This window comes from Lolium rigidum, chromosome 5 (genome assembly GCF_022539505.1).
Source record: "Lolium rigidum isolate FL_2022 chromosome 5, APGP_CSIRO_Lrig_0.1, whole genome shotgun sequence".
NCBI classification, from domain to species: Eukaryota; Viridiplantae; Streptophyta; class Magnoliopsida; order Poales; family Poaceae; genus Lolium; species Lolium rigidum.
Genome location: NC_061512.1, coordinates 255,884,733 through 255,903,689, shown reverse-complemented (window position 1 = coordinate 255,903,689; position 18,957 = coordinate 255,884,733). Strand labels below are relative to the sequence as shown.

Genomic DNA, 18,957 nt, shown 5'->3' with positions numbered 1-18,957 from the left:
GGGCCCTACATCCCTCGGCGGTGCGGATTTGCGTTGACTCGGCCGGCGAACCCGAGATTTCGAGATGCACCACGTCCCGGGCCACCATACGCGACGTATTGGCCGCTTTCGTCGGGCTAGGTGGCCTCAAAAACGAGAAAAAAAAGTTTTGACATGCACCACGGAGGGACCAAAAATCGTCGGCCATGGTACACCAGCAACCACGGCGCGACTTCAACTTCGTCGGCCATGGCAACTTTTCTTGTAGTGAATGTTTTATCCCTAGTGGCAACAGCACATCCACAACCTTAGAACTTTCTGTCACTGTCCCAGATATCAATGGAGGCATGAACCCACTATCGAGCATAAATACTCCCTCTTGGAGTTAAGAGCAAAAACTTGGCCGAGCCTCTACTAATAACGGAGAGCATGCAAGATCATAAACAACACATAGGTAATAACTTGATAATTAACATAACATAGTATTCTCTATCCATCGGATCTCGACAAACACAACATATAGTATTACGGATAGATGATCTTGATCATGTTAGGCAGCTCACAAGATCCAACAATGAAGCACAATGAGGAGAAGACAACCATCTAGCTACTGCTATGGACCCATAGTCCAGGGGTGAACTACTCACTCATCACTCCGAGAGCGACCATGGCGGTGAAGAGTCCTCCGGGAGATGAATCCCCTCTTCGGCGGGGTGCCGGAGGAGATCTCCAGAATCCCCCGAGATGGGATTGGCGGCGGCGGCGTCTCTGGAAGGTTTTCCGTATCGTGGCTCTCGGTACTGGGGGTTTCGCGACGGAGGCTTTAAGTAGGCGGAAGGGCAACACGGGGGGCCACACGAGGGCCCCACACCACAGGTCGGCGCGGCCAGGGCCTGGGCCGCGCCGCCCTAGTGTGGCGGCGCCTCGTGGCCCCACTTCGACTCCTCTTCGGTCTTCTGGAAGCTTCGTGGCAAAATAGGACCCTGGGCGTTGATTTCGTCCAATTCCGAGAATATTTCGTTACTAGGATTTCTGAAACCAAAAACAGCGAGAAAACGACAATCGGCTCTTCGGCATCTTGTTAATAGGTTAGTTCCAGAAAATGCACGAATATGACATAAAGTGTGCATAAAACATGTAGATATCATCAATAATGTGGCATGGAACATAAGAAATTATCGATACGTCGGAGACGTATCAAAGACGCAGACAATAACATTGATGACGATGAAGAGGTGCCGACAGCTTCGGTCGTGCGGGGCTCTCATCTTCAAGATCTGCTTCTCAAAAAGACGAATAGCGCTAGGCGGAAATCAAAGCTTGAGCAACTGAAGACAGGCTCGAATACTCCATTGTACAACGTAGGTCGCGGGTTGGAGGAGTCCCGCTTGAGAGTAACGCTCGATTGTCTCCAGATGAAGGCAAAACACGGATGAACGAACACAAGAGTTGATGACATTCTGGAATACTGGAAAGATCGCCTTCCTGTCGGGAACACGTGTGCTGGTAGTCTAACCGAGGCCAAGAGAATCACGTGCCCTCTCGATTTACCGCACCAAAAATACCACGCATGCATCAACGACTGCATCATTTATCGTAACGAGCACGCAGACAAGACCAAATGTCCGTTGTGTGATGTTGATCGATACAAGAAAGGGAAAAATAAAGCTCCTCGGAAAGTTGTGGTGGTACTTCGCGCTCGCCCCCGGCTGCAACGGTTCTTCGCAGACTGCAAGGAAGCAAAGCTTATACGCTGGCATGTTGAAAGAAAGGAGGCAGTGTTGAATGATCCAGATCGGTTTGAACACCCAGTGCTGACACAGCCTTCGGATGCAAGCTAGTAGAAAGCATTAGACATTGAATACGAAAGTTTTGAGGCAGATCTCAAGAACATCAGGTTAGGTGCAAACACGGAGGATTCAATCCATTCGGCAACCAGAGCAACACACATAACACCTAGCCCGTGTGTGTATAGTTGTACGACCTTCTCCACTAGTTGTGCATGAAAATGAAGTACATACAGATGAGTATGCTAATTTAAGGGTCAACTTCCAAGAAACGATACCAACATGTATCTCCAACTATTAAAGGAGGAGTTTTACACGTTGTGGGTGGAGCAAGGGGTAGATACATGGGACACCGTCACAGAAGAATATACCTTTGCATGACGGTGTAAATAAAATACTTCTCCAGTGCAAATACATTGTTTTAGATTTAGGTAAATGCTACCTAAGATCTATTAAATCAGCAACGAGTTATTTAGGTTAGAAGATTTTAGAAGTTTTCTTGACTCGGGAGAGTGGTGATTTGGCACATGGGAGAATATGATCCCTATTTTGAAATTTTACCTAAGATCTATTAAATCTGCAACGAGTTATTTAGGTCAGATGATTTTAAAAGTTTTATGGACTCTCGAGTTATTTAGGTTAGATGATTTTAAAAGTTTTATGGACCCTCGAGTTATTTAGGTCAGATGATTTTAAAAGTTTTCTATGGTGGTGTTTTTGCACCTGAGAGCATTTGCTCTCTTTATTTTGAAATGCATGTTACACATATTTTAAAAAATTAAAAAAATTAAAACAAAAAATTCATAAGTACATCTTTATGTGTTACACGCTCATGTAGTCGTTTCATGAAAAAAAAAACTTGTTGTGTAGCGTGTGTAAAAAGACAAAATTCAATGCGAAAATATGATTTTTCAGAAGATAATTATTTTACATAGACCACAAAAAACATTGGTATCTCGCAAAATTTGACGAACGCACGTATATTATGGGATGTATATGTAGAATTTTTTTCAAAGAATTTTAGCATTTTCGAATATGATTTTTTGGTAGAGAGAGCGTGTTTGTTCGACTCAGTTCTTCACGTGCCCAGCCGACTACTCGCACAAATTTCCCCACTCGAGATTCCGGTTCCGCATCGCGCGCGCGTTGGTCCTTAACTGACACCATAATATTAAGCCATATATCGGTCTACTTGTCATACGTGGAGTCAGTCGTCGTGTTTGTGTAGGTCTGCTAGTCCGGTATAGCACTCCTATTGTGCACTTTTTTTAGTTGTTCAGTCCGATACAAGTAAAAATACAAGTCTGCCATTAGGTAAAATGACGTGTCATGCTAGGCTGGTAGCAAAGTTTTCCACGAGTCCGTATCCGTCTAGAAGAGCTGGTTCGGTAGAACTAGATCCGTAAGTACTACAGTGTATATATCGATCGACAAGAGAAGTAAGAGGAAAACAGACGCGAGAGGTTCTCTTGGGAAAGAAAAAGATCGTCAAGCGGCCGGTTGCGTCCGTAACCACGCGAGAGACAATGGAGGACGGCCGCCGCAGCAGCAAGAAAGCTCGAGGGATGGAAGCCACGCCGGCGGGCGAGATTGACGCCGTCCCAGACGAGATACTCGAGCTGGTATTCCTCCGCTCTCTGCCTCTCCAGCTCGTCCGCGCCGCGTGCACCTGCAAGCGCTGGCGACGCATCATCACGGCGGACGGCGGCCGCCTGATCCGCTCCCTCCACGGCACTCCGTCCACCCACATCGTCGGCCGCTACCGAGTTGACAACCGGCTGCTCTTCTCGCGGTCCCGACCGCCTGGCCGAAACCCTGTCTTTGTTACCTCGCCTTCCTCGCCGTGGGCGGACATCCTCGCCGTACGGAACCCCGCCCTCGACTTCCTCCCGCGGCCGCCGTCGAGCGGTTTCTGCTGGGAGCTCGCCGACACGCGGGGCGGCCTGCTGCTCCTCGTACTCCTCAACGAGAAAAGGGACCCGGCGACGGTATCACGCGTCCTCGTCTGCGATCCCATGACCCGATGCTACAAGGAGGTTCCCCTCTCTTCCTGGTTCCACCGATGCAGTTGCCTGGGCGCCTTCCTCCTCGACGGCGACGACCCAGCAGGGTGCATAAGCTTGTCAAACTTCAGGGTGACATCCGTGCTCTATCGAATTAAAGACGCCATCCAACGGGCCAGCACGTACACCACCGCGGTCGCGGGAGGAGGTCGGGACACCATCGCAATGGCCTGCACGTTCTCGTCCGCCGGCGGCGGCCGCTGGAGATCTTCCTACGCGCAAGGCACAACCGGAAATGACTACTGGAGGTGGGACTGCCATGTCTCCTTTGCAGGGTTTGGCGGTGGCGGATCCATCGCTTACTGGAGGGCCGGAAACCACGGTGCTCTTTGTTTGGACAAGGAAGCAGTTGAGCTCTACGCGTTGCCGGACATGCCCCAGGACGAGCTCCACGCGCCGGAGTACGCGTATCAGCTGTCGTGGCCACCTACGATTCAAGCTGCCTTACCGTAGCTGCGTTGGAGGTGTCCAGAGTGAGCAGCTAGGATAAGCGGGGGACAAGATGGTTGATTACTTTTGCTAGCTATCAGTCCAGTGCCCCGTAGTCGTATTAAAAAAGTCTGTATTCTCTTGCTGACTTGTAGTTTATGTTACTAGTTCCCACGTTTATAGCTTGTTTGAGTTTGTAGTATTATCTTGGAACCTTGTGACAGTTAAACATTATTATATGAAATATAAGAATGCAAACGAGCAAAGCGAGACCCGTCGCCGATAGGTTTAGGCCTTTGTTGAATTTCACCCGTTCTTCTTCTTGATTACGGATCAGGCCACGAAGCAAATCGTGTTTAAAGGACAATGTCATGGTGGCTTGTATCCTCTCGTGCCCATTTCCTCGGGTTCTCACAAGCAAGCCTCCGTCACAGTCGAGCCTTCATCATCTACATGGCACCGTCGACTAGGACATCCTTCTTCATTTGTCGTTCAACAAATTCTTAGGCGAAATAATCTACCGCACTCCCATGAAATAAACCCATATGTGTGTGATCCATGTCAACAAGCCAAAAGTCACCAATCGCCTTATCCTACTTCTACTAGTGTATCCATTGTTCCCTTGGAACAAATATTCTCCGATGTATGGGGCCATGCGCCTACTTCCGTTGGAAAACACTCGTACTATGTAAGTTTTATTGATGATTTTAGTAAATTTACATGGATATATTTGCTTAAGAAGCGGTCTGATGTTTATCAAGTCTTTCTTAATTTCCAACAATTAGTTGAACGGAAGTTTAATCGCAAAATAATCACTACGCAAACCGACTGGGGAGGTGAATATGAAAAGCTCAATTCTTTCTTTCAAAAAGTTGGCATCACTCATCATGTATCATGTCCACATGCACACCAACAAAATGGTTCCGCGGAACGCAAACACTATCACATTGTTGAAGTAGGCCTCTCTCTTCTTGCCAATGCCTCCATGCCGCTCAAATTTTGGGATGAAGCATTTTTAACGGCGACATTTCTTATCAACTTGCTTCCCACAAAAGTTCTCAATTTTGCCACCCCAACGGAAAAACTTTCAGCCCCGTCGTCAAAGCTGCAACTATTCGCCTTGTCTTAGCAATTTCGGTTTCTCGTGGGTGGAGTCTCCGTCAATTGGATGTCAAGAACGCGTTTCTTCATGGTGTTCTGAAAGAGGAGGTTTACATGAAACAACCACCTGGGTTTGAAGATCCCAACCTTCCGCGTCACATATGCAAATTGGACAATGCACTCTATGGACTGAAACAATCTCCTCGCGCATGGTTTTCCAAGCTCAGCTCCAAGCTACTTCGTCTTGGTTTCATCCCTTCCAAGGCCGACACATCTCTTTTCATCTACAACAAGTCAAGTATAACTATGTTTTTCTTAATATATGTTGATGACATTATTGTGTCTAGCTCTTCAGATCAAGCTATTTCGGCCTTGCTTCATGATTTGCGTGAGGACTTTGCTCTCAAGGATCTTGGTGACTTAGACTTCTTCTTGGGCATTGAAGTCACAAAAACCACTGAGGGTCTCCTATTATCTCAAGAAAAGTATGCTGCTGATACGTCTCCAACGTCTCTATAATTTCTGATGTTCCATGCTAGTTTTATGACAATACCTACATGTTTTGCTGACACTTTATAATGTTTTTATGCATTTTCCGGAACTAACCTATTAACAAGATGCCGAAGTGCCAGTTCCTGTTTTCTGCTGTTTTTGGTTCCAGAAAGGCTGTTCGGGCAATATTCTCGGAATTCGACGAAACAAAAGCCCAAGGCCTTATTTTCCCCGTAATGTTCCAGAACACCGAAGGAGAGCCGGAGGGGGGGGGGGCAAGGGGGACCCACACCATAGGGGGGTGCGGGTCCCACCCTGGCCGCGCCGCCATGTGGTGAGGGAGTCCTGTTGCCCCTCCGACTCCGCCTCTTCGCTTATAAAACCCCTCGTGACCTAAAAACCCGATAACAAATGACGAAACTCCAGAAAGACTCCAGGGACGCCGCCGCCATCGCGAAACTCCGTTTCGGGGGACAGAAGTCTCTGTTCCAGCACGCCACCGGGACGGGGAATTGCCCCCGGAGTCATCTCCATCGACACCACTGCCATCTTCATCGCTATCGATGTCTCCCATGATGAGGAGGGAGTAGTTCTCCCCCGAGGCTGAGGGCTCTACCGGTAGCTATGTGGTTTATCTCTCTCTCCCATGGTGTGATCTTTATGTGATCATGAGCTTTGTATCACTATTAATCTATGTGCTACTCTAGTGATGTTATTAAAGTAGTCTATTCCTCCTCCATGATGTAATGTTGACAGTGTGTGCATCATGTAGTACTTGGCGTAGGTTATGATTGTAATCTCTTGTAGATTATGAAGTTAACTATTACTATGCACTCTAGAGGTTACTTTAATATGAACTCTGGAATTACTCTCCACGATGTGACGGTGACAGTGTGCGCATCGTGTGTGAAAGATCGAGATGTCGCCTAGAGGGGGGGTGACATAGGCATCCCAAATGGGCCTGCCAAATATAGTACCCGGGGTTTATTGAAGGCCCACTATCCGAGGAATAAGAAGATTCGGAAGCCCAAGATATGTTAAAGGAAAAGATAGAGTTGTAATAGGAAGTGTTATTTGTAATCTGGCGGGATGAGTTAGAAACCGTCCCGGACTCTGTAACTTGTACAAGACGAAACCCTCGGCTCCACCTCTTATATAAAGGGGAGGTCGAGGGACGAAGAGATCATCGAATCATTGTCTGCAAACCCTAGTTTTCATATTCGTCGAGTACTTTTCGACTGAAACCTTCGAGATCTACTTGCCCTCTACTTCTAACTAAACCCTAGCCTACAATCCATAGGCATTGACAAGTTAATCCCTTGTCAATTGGCGCCGTCTGTGGGAATTAGAGGCGTAAGGATCTGATCTCGATGGCACGTTCAAGATCTTCGACATCGTCAACCGGAAGCAACACCATGGATCGAGGTAAACAGATCGCTGCTGGTCTTGTTGATTTTGTTCCTCACCCACCCTCCCGTTTGGATGCATATGCGTATGCGGCGGAGCCCTTGGAGATGACGTTCGGAAGGTTCCACTTTCGCGTCGAGAAAGAAGGATCGTATCGTGTCGAAATTCCGATTTCGTCGGGATCGTCGGCGGTCGATTCTGATTTTTCAAGCTATGCATCGGCAACTGAGTCAGAAGAAGAAACTTCGGCATCACGTTACGTCAGCATCAGAGCAAGAGAGCAACTCGCCAAGACCTTCAGCGACGCATCGTTTGAGCCATCCGCGGACTCATATATAAGCGATGGCTCAAGCGATGTCGACAGTTATGACTTCATCGACAAATCTCTCACAGTGGGCAAGGTCTTCATCAATCTCAACAATGATGTCACCGAACCCAACATAGATCTGAGTACAAAATATCATCAGATTTATGCTATCGAAGATCAAGAGGAAACATCGGAGGCTTTCGACGAGTTGGGAAATCCTTTTGTCGATCCCTCAGATCTAAGGAGAGGTATGGGCACTAAATATGTCGGGCCCACACCACGCGTCAGAGTCCAACTTCCACAGGCAGCCTGGGATAGAGCGGCAAAAGCCATAGATGGTTCGGAACCAATGACGACAACAGCTACAGCTCAAGAACTGCAAGCTTATCAATATATGCTCGCACGAACTGCCCGAGAAAGAGAAAAACGAGACAGCTGAGTTGAACAGGAGAAAGGAGGCAGCTTACTCGCATCTAGCAGGAGAAGGGCAGATCTAAGTGGACAATCTAGAGTTTCGGGTGATAGCCACAGGGAGGCTCGGAACGAGAGGAAGATCAAGGTTACAACACATACCCGAAGCAGAAAGAGAGTTCTTGGTTCAAAACCTCGACATGTCTTTTATGTCGATAGATACAAGGGGAAATATTATCCCTAAGACACCAGAAGCTGGGTATATGGCGACACAAGCTTACATCCTTGCATCCAAGCCACCCCCAGGAGATCCAAGGGAAACATTATACAACATGGCATTGGCAGGAGTTGGAGCTATGGGGACAGCGTTCGTAGCAGCGCCTCCCGAAGGAGCAGCAAGGCAAAATAGTCCACGACCTGCGGCGACAACGGCGGCAGCTCCGGAAGGACCAAGTGGAGCAAGAGACACAGGAGTACAAGCAAGGGTCGACGAGCAAGGCAAAGCGAAGGGATCATCGGCAGTCCCCGGAGCTTAATGACGAGGATATGTGCGGTCTACCATGCTTCACGAGAAGAGTCCGAAAAACTCGAGTCCCCTCGAGATTCAAGTTACCCGATCACTTCAAAAAGTTCGACGGCCTGCAAGATCCGGAGGATCTGGTTAATTGATTACCTCGAGACGGTGAAGCTAACTGGAGGAACTAGAGCAACAGCCATGCAAAGTATTCAGGTGCACTTAAGTGGAGCCGCACGATCCTGGATCAAAAAACTTCCGCCAGGATCCATCGACAGCTGGGAAAGTTTCGAGGACGTATTCGTCAAGAACTTCAGGTCCACGTGCAAAAAACCTGCGTCGTTAGAAGAGCTGAGAGCATGTCGACAAAAGCCAGATGAATCAATGAGAAAATATATCCAAAGGTGGAACATCATAAAAAACTCGGCAGAAAATATATCTGACGAGAGAGCAATAGATGCGTTTGTCGCAGGAATCAGGCGTGGAGATTTTGTCGAGGACTTGGGAAGGACCAATCCAAAAACGAGTATCCGCGTTGATGGAGATAGCAAATAGATGGGCAGACGGAGAAGACGCTGTCCACAATAAACGACACAGGTCGCCAGAAGAAGACCGTGGTCGAAATTATCAGTCGAGGCGACGATTTCCTCGGCAGTATCCAACTTATGACGCCCCAGGGCAAATTTCGGCGGGATTTCGGGCAAATACGGGAGGAAGCAACGGAGACGACTATCGGAGAAGCAATGAGCAGCGAAGCGATAATAGGGATGACTCCCGCAACGAGGCAAAATAGTGGGCCAAGGTTTCCACGACCTTTTGTGTCTCCCGAAGAAATGTTAAATGGACCATGCCGGATGCATTTTTTCCTCGATAGCAATGGGAAAAGACGGTCGGGACACCTGCGGAAAGATTGTCGAAATTTCCAAGCAATGTTCGGATGTGCGAGAAAATGCTCACGCTCGAGCAGCACAGAGAAACCCTCGGGAACCTAGAAGCGAAATTCACCTACCGCCACCTCCCGCGATTACAGAGGACAATCGACACCAGCTCAGAATAGCGGCAGCACCCGCACCACCACCCTATGTTGATCCTAACTCCAACGGAGCAGTGTCGATGATTCAGAAGGGAAGGCCATCCAATAGAGCTCAAAAAGTAATCTCACGACAGGTGTTTATGGCAGAGAAAATGCCTCCACCAACAGTTGAGTACCTTAATTGGTCGGGACAAGATATCGGCTTCACAATAGCAGATCATCCGCAGCAAGTTCCTCGACCGGGGCGGTCAGCACTTATTCTGCCGGCGGTTATTGCGGGTTTTGATGTTTCTCGAGTATTCATAGATGGTGGCAGCGACTTAAACCTTATGTATGCGGATACATTGAGGAAGATGAACATATCCTTAGCAAACCTGAAGCCAACGGATACAAGGTTCCACGGCATCACACCGAGAAAAACCAAGTTACCCATTGGGAAAGATCAACCTCGACGTTCCAGTTTGGAACCCGAGAAAATTATAGAATCGAGAAGCTGGAGTTTGAAGTCGTGGATTTTCCATCGCAATACCACGCTTTGTTGGGACGACCAGCATATGCTAGATTTATGGCAGTACCACACTATACATACCTGTTATGGAGATTGCCTGGACCCAAGGGACCAATCACGGTCAAAGGGAGTTTCGCCTTAGGTGATAAGTGTGACAAGGATTTCCATCGGTTATCAGAAACCTTCGGGATGCAAGCTGAATACCTGGCGTCGAAAAGCATGGCCGATTACGACGTATTGCCGGACGTTGGAAGGCCAAACAAAGAATCAACTTTCAACACGAGAGAAAAATTCTAAGGAGGTGCGGATTCACCCGACAGATCCAAAAAAGACGACATCCATTGCAAACAACATGGATATCGCATAGGAAAGCGCGCTCGTCGAGTTCCTCCGTGAGAAGCTGGAAAATCTTCGCATGGTGTCCGAGCTGACATGCCGGGAGTACCCGGGGAACTTGCCGAGCACCACCTAAATTTGGATCCAACGACGAAACCAATCGAGACAACCTTTGCGGCGTTTTTCGGAACCAAACCGCAAATCCATGCTATCAGAAATAAATCGACTAGAGGAAGCTGGTTTTATCGAGAGAGATATCTACGGAAGCCACATGGGTAGCTAACCCGGTGATGGTGCCGAAGAAAAACACGACGAGTCCTTCGCATGTGCGTCGACTTCACGTGTCTCAACAAACATTGCCCTAAGGATCACTTTCCCCTCCCAAGGATCGATCAAATCATCGACTCCACGGCGGAGCTGTGAACGTCTTTCCTTTTTGGATGCATACTCTGGTTATAACCAGATCAGATTAAAAGAAGATGATGAAGCCAAGACAGCGTTTATTACACCTTACGGCGTGTTTTGCTACAAGACAATGCCCTTCGGTCTAAAAATGCGGGAGCAACATATCAGAGGATGATGCAGAAGTGTTTAGCAACACAGATCGGGAAAAACGTGCAAGTATACATCGATGATGTCGTCATAACATCAAAAAAGGGGACAACGCTGATCGAGGATCTCAAAGAAACTTTTGACAACCTCGACAAATTCCGCCTCAAGGCTGAACCCGACGAAGTGTTCTTTTGGCGTCCCGGCGAGGAGAACTTTTAGGATTTCTAGTTTCAGCAAGAGGGATTGAAGCAAATCCCGACAAAATACAAGCCATAGTAACAATGAGGAAGCCAACGAAGTTGAAAGAAATACAAGCGGCTAAGCTGGGCGAGTCGCGGCTTTGAGCAGATTCGTCGCCGAGGTTAGGAGAAAAGCGTTACCATTTTATGCGGCGATAAAGCAAGGAGATAAATTCCAGTGGAACGAAGAAGCCGATCGAGCTTTCGAGGATCTGAAGCGAAAAATATCGACACCACCAATCCTGGTGGCTCCAAAGGAAAAGGAACCTCTCCTGCTGTACATTGCAGCCACACCCCAAGTGGTTAGCACGGTGTTAGTTGTCGAAAGAGAAGAAGAAGGGAAAATCCATGGAGTACAGCGACCAGTATACTTCGTGAGCGAAGTCTTGTCGCCCTCAAAACAAAGGTACCCTCGGTACCAAAAGCTAGCATATGGAGTGTTCACGACGAGCACGAAAATTGCGCCACTATTTTTCGGCACACCCGATCATAGTGGTCAATGAAGCTCCTTTGTCAAATATACTTGAACAACCCGGAAGCTACGGGTCGTGTCTCCCTTTGGGGAATAGAACTTTCCCCTCGGGACATCACGTATGAAAAAAGAAAAGCAATAAAGTCGCAAATACTACCGGACTTCATCGCGGAATGGATGGAGTTGCAAAATACGGGACCCCCGGATTTATCGAGAACCTGGACTATGAACTTTGATGGGTCCAAGAGACTAGAAGGGGCTAGCGCAGGAGTAGTACTCATATCACACTGAAGGCGACAAGTTGAAGTACATCCTTCGGATGACGTTCCCTAACGCGTCTAACAATGAAGCGAGAATATGAGGCTCTCATACACGGGATGAAGATGGCGAAAGCTGCGGAGCAACTCGATTAAAAATCTTTGGCGATTCACGGTTGGTAGCTCAGCAAGTTATGAACCAATGTGACGCAGTCAATGATAGCATGATGGCATACAAGGAGGTGTACAATGAGCTCGAGAAGTTGTTCGATGGATGCGAAGTAAATCATATTAGTAGATTGAGCAACGACGAAGCCGACGTTCTGGCAAACATCGGGTCGCAATGCCTTGCAGTCCCACCAGGTGTATTTTGGGAAGAGATAACAGAGAGATCCACTGAGTCGACAAAATCAAAAAAGAAGGAGAAAAAACCCTCGGGGGCTACCAAGGAGAAGCAAGAGGAGGAAGAAGAAGAGCAAGACCTGGTCATGGTAATACAGATACCATGGATGCAGCCATACATATCATATATACTCAGGAAAGAAATACCCGACGATCCAGTCGAGGCAAGGCGAGTAATACGACGCTCCAAAGCTTTCACAGTGGTTAAGGGAGAATTATATAAGAGAAGTATCTCAGGCGTCTTGCAAAGGTGCGTCACACCTGAAGAAGGAAGAATAATTCTGAAGGATGTACACGAAGGAATATGTGGCCACCACGCAAGTAGTCGAGCTATCGCAGCCAAGGTTTTTCGGGCAGGATTCTACTGGTTAACAGCAATTGAGGACGCTAAGGACATAGTACGAACTTGCGACGCGTGTCAAAGGTTTGCCGCAAAACCTCACTCTCCAGCAACAGAGCTAGCTCCAATACCTTTGTCGTGGCCCTTTGCACAATGGGGACTCGATATGGTGGGCAAGTTACACAAATCGTGGCCAGGAGGAAAGGAATACATGCTAGTAGCTGTCGACAAATTTACAAAATGGATAGAAGCGAAGCCGATAAATTCACCAGACGGAGCATCTGCAGTAAAATTCATAAAGGGCCTCGTTTTTAGATTTGGAGTGCCCCACAGCATTGTCACAGACAACGGCAGCAACTTCACATCCAATGAATTCAAAGACTATTGCAAAGAGGTGGGTATCAAGCTGAACTTTGCGTCAGTTGCACATCCTCAAACCAATGGGCAAGTCGAGAAAGCCAATGGCATAATCTGCAATGGCATCAAGAAACGTCCGTTGGGACCTTTAGAAAAAGCTCGACATACCTGGCCTCGAAGAACTACCAAGTGTGCTTGTGGAGCATCCGAACAACACCAAATACGGCGACACAAGAAACCCCGTTTTTTCTAGTCCATGGCGCGGAAGCAGTACTTCCAATAGAAATAGAGCATGACTCCCCTAGAGTCACAGCATATGATGAAGAAGCGTCAAAAACAGCACTGGAAGACGATGTAGATGCACTCGACGAAGCTCGAGACGAAGTACTGTCTCGAGTAACCAAATACCAACAGGACTTGAAGAATTACCACAGTCGACGTTTGCGGCCAAGATCTTTTCAGGTGGGCGACCTAGTTCTTCGGCTCACGCAAAAAAGTCATGAAAAACTCGAGTCACCATGGCTTGGCCCTTACATCGTCACGGAAGTAATCGGAGGAGGAGCATACAGGATCAAGGACAAGAAGACAGGGGTGGAGGAGCCAAACCCCTGGAACGTGGCGCAACTTAGGCGGTTCTACGCCTAGAGTCGAAATATAGTCCTTGTAAAACTTCAATGTACTGAAACGCCCGCGAGTTTTCAGACGCACTCTTTTCCTTTTTCGGGGCACCGAGTGGGGCCGGAGAAGGTTTTTAATGAGGCGGGCTCGCGGTGCTGCAATATAATAAAGATAGTGGCTATATCACCCTTTTTTCTTTATCGACGTGACCAAAGTCATTGCTCCGACGAATTTCAATATAGTTCATCGACAAAAGAAGGAAAAACCTTGCCTTGGTATTCAAATACCTCGTGAGCCAATAAAAATACAAAATAGTACTCAATAAAAGCTCGGGGGCTCTTATTTGCCTCAAATATATAAATGCCTTGGTTCACAACCTCGCAAATATACAAATATAGTAAAGAGTCACCAAAACACTCGGGGGCTAGACAGACATAGAAATATAATGGTTGCTTTACAATATAGCCATGGATTACAAAGGAAAAATATCTACAAGAAGAAAATAACTAGTCTTGATTCAGTATGTTATCAAGAGTAACTCTGTCCTCCTCGAGAGCAGCACCAAGAAAATCGGCATAATGGCCATCGGCAAAAAAGTCGGCATCCATCCGAAGCGGGTCCTCAATCATTTCTTCGGCTACGAGCGTAACCTTTGTGTTAATCCTGTCAACACCAACTCTCCGACGTTTTACCTTTTGGTGAACCTTCTCGACAACCTGGGTAAGGTCAAGCTTCGAGTGGCGGATCTGGAGCATGATAAGAGCAAATCTGGCACCAGCTACCAGTTGTGCTTTGACAAAGTCATGGATACTGCGAGCATCCTTGAACCTTTCCATCAATTCGGGAAGAGTTTTTGGTTGGACATTCCGAGGAAACATGGAGTTGTAAACCATGGATAAGGTTTTGGTACGAAGTGAAGGAAATCACGGGTTTGAGAGGTGCGATCTTGAAATCTGTAATTTGGCGGGTCCTCTCCGGAGTAGCCCAAAACAAAGAACCATGATCCAAGGAAAGATTAACAAGGAGGTTTGTCCTAGTGTTTACCCTTTCTTCCTCGGCAGCGGCATCAATAAAGGCACCTACCAAAACAACGACAGGAAAACCTCTAAGAGACAATAGCATGAAGATGAAAGACATTATAGGATGAGACAAACATACCCGACATATCTGCACTGGCTTCATTCATTAACTCGAGCATGAAATTTTCTCGAGTGACTGCCTTTTCAGCCTCAGAAACAGCAACCTCCTTAGCAGCCACAGCCTCGCGAGCTTGCTGAAGGGCAACTTTTTCGGCTTCAGATGACCTACGAAATTGCTCCATCATCAGAAGTGTTTGCTTCTTCGCATACTCGAAGTTGTTGTCGAAGCTCATCCAATTCTTGCGACAAGGTATCATCGTCGAGTGCGAGTATCGATAGCAGTTCTCTCCGCGAGGGAAGAAGGCGAAGCATTGGAAGGAGTAGGAGTTGGAGTATAGTTATCAAATATCAACTGAAATTTAAACGAGGACAACATCAAATAACGGGTAAAGATAGAGTTCTTCATTAATCTCTTGGGAATAATTACAAGGGCACTACGGTGGAGCTAAGGAAATACGTGTCGCCAAATGACCACTTTGGCGACAAGAGCAAAAGAAGCAAAAGAAAAACAGAGGCATGCAACTAGACCTCCGGCCTTGACGAACTAGGAGTCGACGTTGGCTTGATCCCGAGATACGCTAAGATTTTCTTCGTATTGGGCTTGGCCGCCTTCATCAGTGACTTCCACCTCGACTGTTCTATCTGATCGGTGTCGCCAACCTTCATCCGGTCGAGAGTCCGCCGGCTGTCGACAACTCGAGCAACGAGTATTTTCAACGAGCCACCTTCATATTTTCATGGCGCATCTTCAGCCCAAGATCTTCTGATGTATTGAAAAGCTTGGCAAGGTCAAGGAAAGTCGAAGGTTCCTCTTTCTTCGGGAAGAAGTAGGGGAACAACGCCGACAAAGCCCCATTAGCATTGGCCACACCTTCACGAATTTCGCGTCCATGGAGCTCCAAAAGAGAAAGTGCGTCAAGGAGAGGGTCATTGACGGGATTCTCCGGATCATAATCTTGGCCTGTTTGAGGCTGACACACGAGACAAAATATTAGTCGAAAACCAAGATACGGAAATGCAACAAAATAGAAGAAATTGAGGATATTACTCAGCGTACGTCGACATTGCGACTTCAAACGCTTGATGACCCCTTGCTCACGTGCAGCCTGCGCAGTTTTTTGCTCGTGTAAGGCAGATTCAGCATCTTTGAGCCTTTGCTGCAATTCTTCGACACTTGCGGCCTTTGCTTTGGCATCATCAGCTTCAGCTCTAGCTTCGCTAGCGGCAAGCTCAGCCTTCTTACGAGCCGTCTCACTTTGCTCGAGTTTTCGAGCAAGTGTCTCGGCACGTTGGTTAGCCTCCGCAAGTTTTTACGTTGAGATGTGAAAAAGAAAGATCAAAAATAGCGACGAGCAGCGAGGAGTAAAAAACCAGGGAAAAACAGCAAGTATAAAAGTCGTTACCTTCGGCTCTGCTGGCATACTCGCGGTACCCAATAAATTGGGACCCGATGCGGATAAGATCCTTGATCATAGGCTGTCAAAGAAGAAAAGAAGGGGAAAAACTTCGGCATTACAAAAAGTACGGTTCCATAAAAGCAAAAAAGAGGAAAGATAGATCTCGATAAACTTACATCATCCAGGAGGTGCGACGAATAGCTGCTCGGTTGAGGAGGAGGCTCAACGATCATTTCAACCCTTGCCCTTTTTGGCGAAGGGACAAGGGGGCTCGATGGTGGAGTAGTGGTGACGACGTTTTGTTGGGGAGGCGATGTTTCATCTCCTTCAACTAGCGTGTCTGAAACAAGCACAGTACGTGACGTGCTTGTCCGAGGAGCTACGTCAGTAACTGGTACTTCTTCTTCTTCATCACTAGTGAACAAAAGGTCGACAGTATAAAAAGCAGGACAATACAAATATTTCGAGCACAAAAAAGAAGGGGGGAGAGATAAAGTTGACTTACGAGCTGATGAGGGACTCAACATAAGGATCATAAGCTGCCTTCGGATGAGAAGGAACAACTTCTTCAGCCTTAGAAATGCCGAGAATCCTCGGCTTCGGTCCTTTTCCTTTTGTTCTTTGGAGAAACGAGCAGGGAGGAAGGGATTCGGTCGATTCACTGGCCTCAGACTCAGCTTCTTTCTCATGAGAAGCCGCAGATTTGTGAGAACCCGCGACTTCACTTTCGGGAACGAAGAGCCTTGAGCATCTTCGGCAACTATACCCATTTCTTCGACTTCTCCATCCTCAGGAAGAGGAGGAAGGGAAGCCATATTAGGGTGATCCTATAAAAAATAGCGACAAAGGGAAAAATAGCGAGATATTAATACAATGAGATGCAGGAAAATTTCAGAACAAGATAAAAATTCGAGAAGACAAAATACCTCGGGGAGAGGATTGGTGGAGTTGTAGGGTGCCACGCGACAGGAGGAAGGAATAGGATCCTTCTTACTCAGCGAGGTAATTCTTCGAATAAGCTTCTCCAAGTCCTTCACAGAAAGATCACCGGAGAGCCTATTGGCGTCATTGGCACCAGAGTATGTCCAAAGGGGATTTTTGCGAGCCTGAAGAGGCTGCACTCTAATTCTAAGAAAATAGGCTGTGATTTGGACACCAGATAATTCTTTGCCTCGAGTATTTTGGAGCTGATGAATACGAGACATAAGAGCTTCTGTCGCCTTCTTCTCTTCTTCGGAAACTTCGGCGTCCCAGGAATGGCGGCGTTGAATTTTCGCGTTTCCGTCGAAGGGAACTATGTTGTGTTCCACGGAATTGGCGCTTTCTTCGTGTATATAGAGCCACCTCTTGCGCCATCCTTGGACAGAGTCGGGAAATTTGACGTCGAAATAATCGACATCGGTTCGGACACAGATAACTACGCCACCTATGTTGTAGGTGGCGTTGTGCGCGCCATTGCGGCGAAGGCGAGAAAATGCGCTTCCAAAGAGCCCAATTGGGAGCGACTCCAAGGAAGCATTCACAAAGAGTGATAAAAATAGAAATATGAAGGATCGAGTTGGGAGTCGGTTGGTGCAAGCTGAATCCCGTAAACAAAGAGAAGACCGCGGAGGAAATCATGGATTGGGGGAGAGAGGCCACGGATGAGATGATCAACAAAACTAACCCGATACTCCATTGGAGGGTTGGGATAGCTTTCTTCGCCGGGAAAGCGGATGGCGTCTTCCTTCTTCATAAGGCCAAGCCTTTTCATCAGATTGACGTCTTGATTGGAGATTTTAGATCTCTCCCACTCAAGATCTTCAGCAGCCATCGCGGATTCTGGAGTGCTGTGGCGAGTCAGGCGCGCGCGTGGTGGCATCAACGGCAATGGACAGAGCAATGTATGCAAGTGCGGGAAATCAGAGAAGAGTTGGGCGCAGGGAAGTTTTTGCGAAGAGGAACAGGTGAGCGGCGCAAGCAAGGGGATGAACGGAGGTTGAAGACAGGTTTATATAAGAATTGAGGGTCGCAGAAAGCCGTTGGATGAGGAAATCGTGTGGTGAGAATCGATCTTCTGGTTACAAGGGCAAAAAAGTATTTTTACTGAGATAGGCGTTACCGTACGTGCGCCAGAAAAAGCGGAGGACGTGTGTCCCCCACTTACACGACGTGTCAACGTGGTGGAAACAATGGACCCACAAGGCAGGAAAAACTCGGCCATTGATAGAGTTGAAGAAAAATTTGACAAGGGAAAATATGTCGACGAGAAAAATAAAAGGAGAATGGCGACAGGATAAGTTATTTGAATACATCGGGAGCTTTTGGTCAGAAACAAGTTTTTGCCCAAATGCTCGGGGGCTACTCCCATCGGGAGCGCTGTTCGCGCACCCGATAAATAAAAAAAAAAAAAAAAAGAGAAAGAAGAAGGGAAAGAATATCGGGAGATAATGGCAATATAGCGACAAGGTGGACTAAAATGTTGAGCCTACAACCAAGCACAAGTTCTTGGCTGTAGCCTCGGGGGCTACTCCCATCGGGAACGCTGTTCGCGTGCCCGATGAAATTAACAAAGGAAAAATAGAACAGTAAGAGAGTATATTTCGAGTTATAATTAACTCTACATATACTCCCATCGGGAGAGCAGTAAAAGTCATATTTGACTCGATAAAATGTGCCATTCCAGCAGCCGGAAAAGCACTCGACAATATATTCTCAGAACGCCAAAGTTGCGATCAATTTCTGAATGCCGCAAATTTGCGAAGGTAAGACCCCAGATCTATTCTGCCGGGCGTGGTATCGCCGAAGACTGCGCTCTGCTACTTTTATCCGTATCAA

At 47.3% G+C, this 18,957-nt stretch overlaps 1 protein-coding gene and 1 pseudogene across 1 annotated transcript; one reads left to right on the top strand and one right to left on the bottom strand.

The window, feature by feature from the left end:
- LOC124657496 overlaps positions 1-2,145 on the bottom strand; it is a 22,570-nt pseudogene extending 20,425 nt beyond the window's left edge.
- A 1,147-nt stretch (positions 2,146-3,292) lies between these two features.
- Positions 3,293-4,282, top strand: LOC124657495. The gene has a single exon (XM_047196039.1). The coding sequence runs from the start codon at positions 3,293-3,295 to the stop codon at positions 4,280-4,282; it is 990 nt and encodes a 329-aa protein (XP_047051995.1).
- The last annotated feature ends 14,675 nt before the right edge of the window (positions 4,283-18,957 follow it).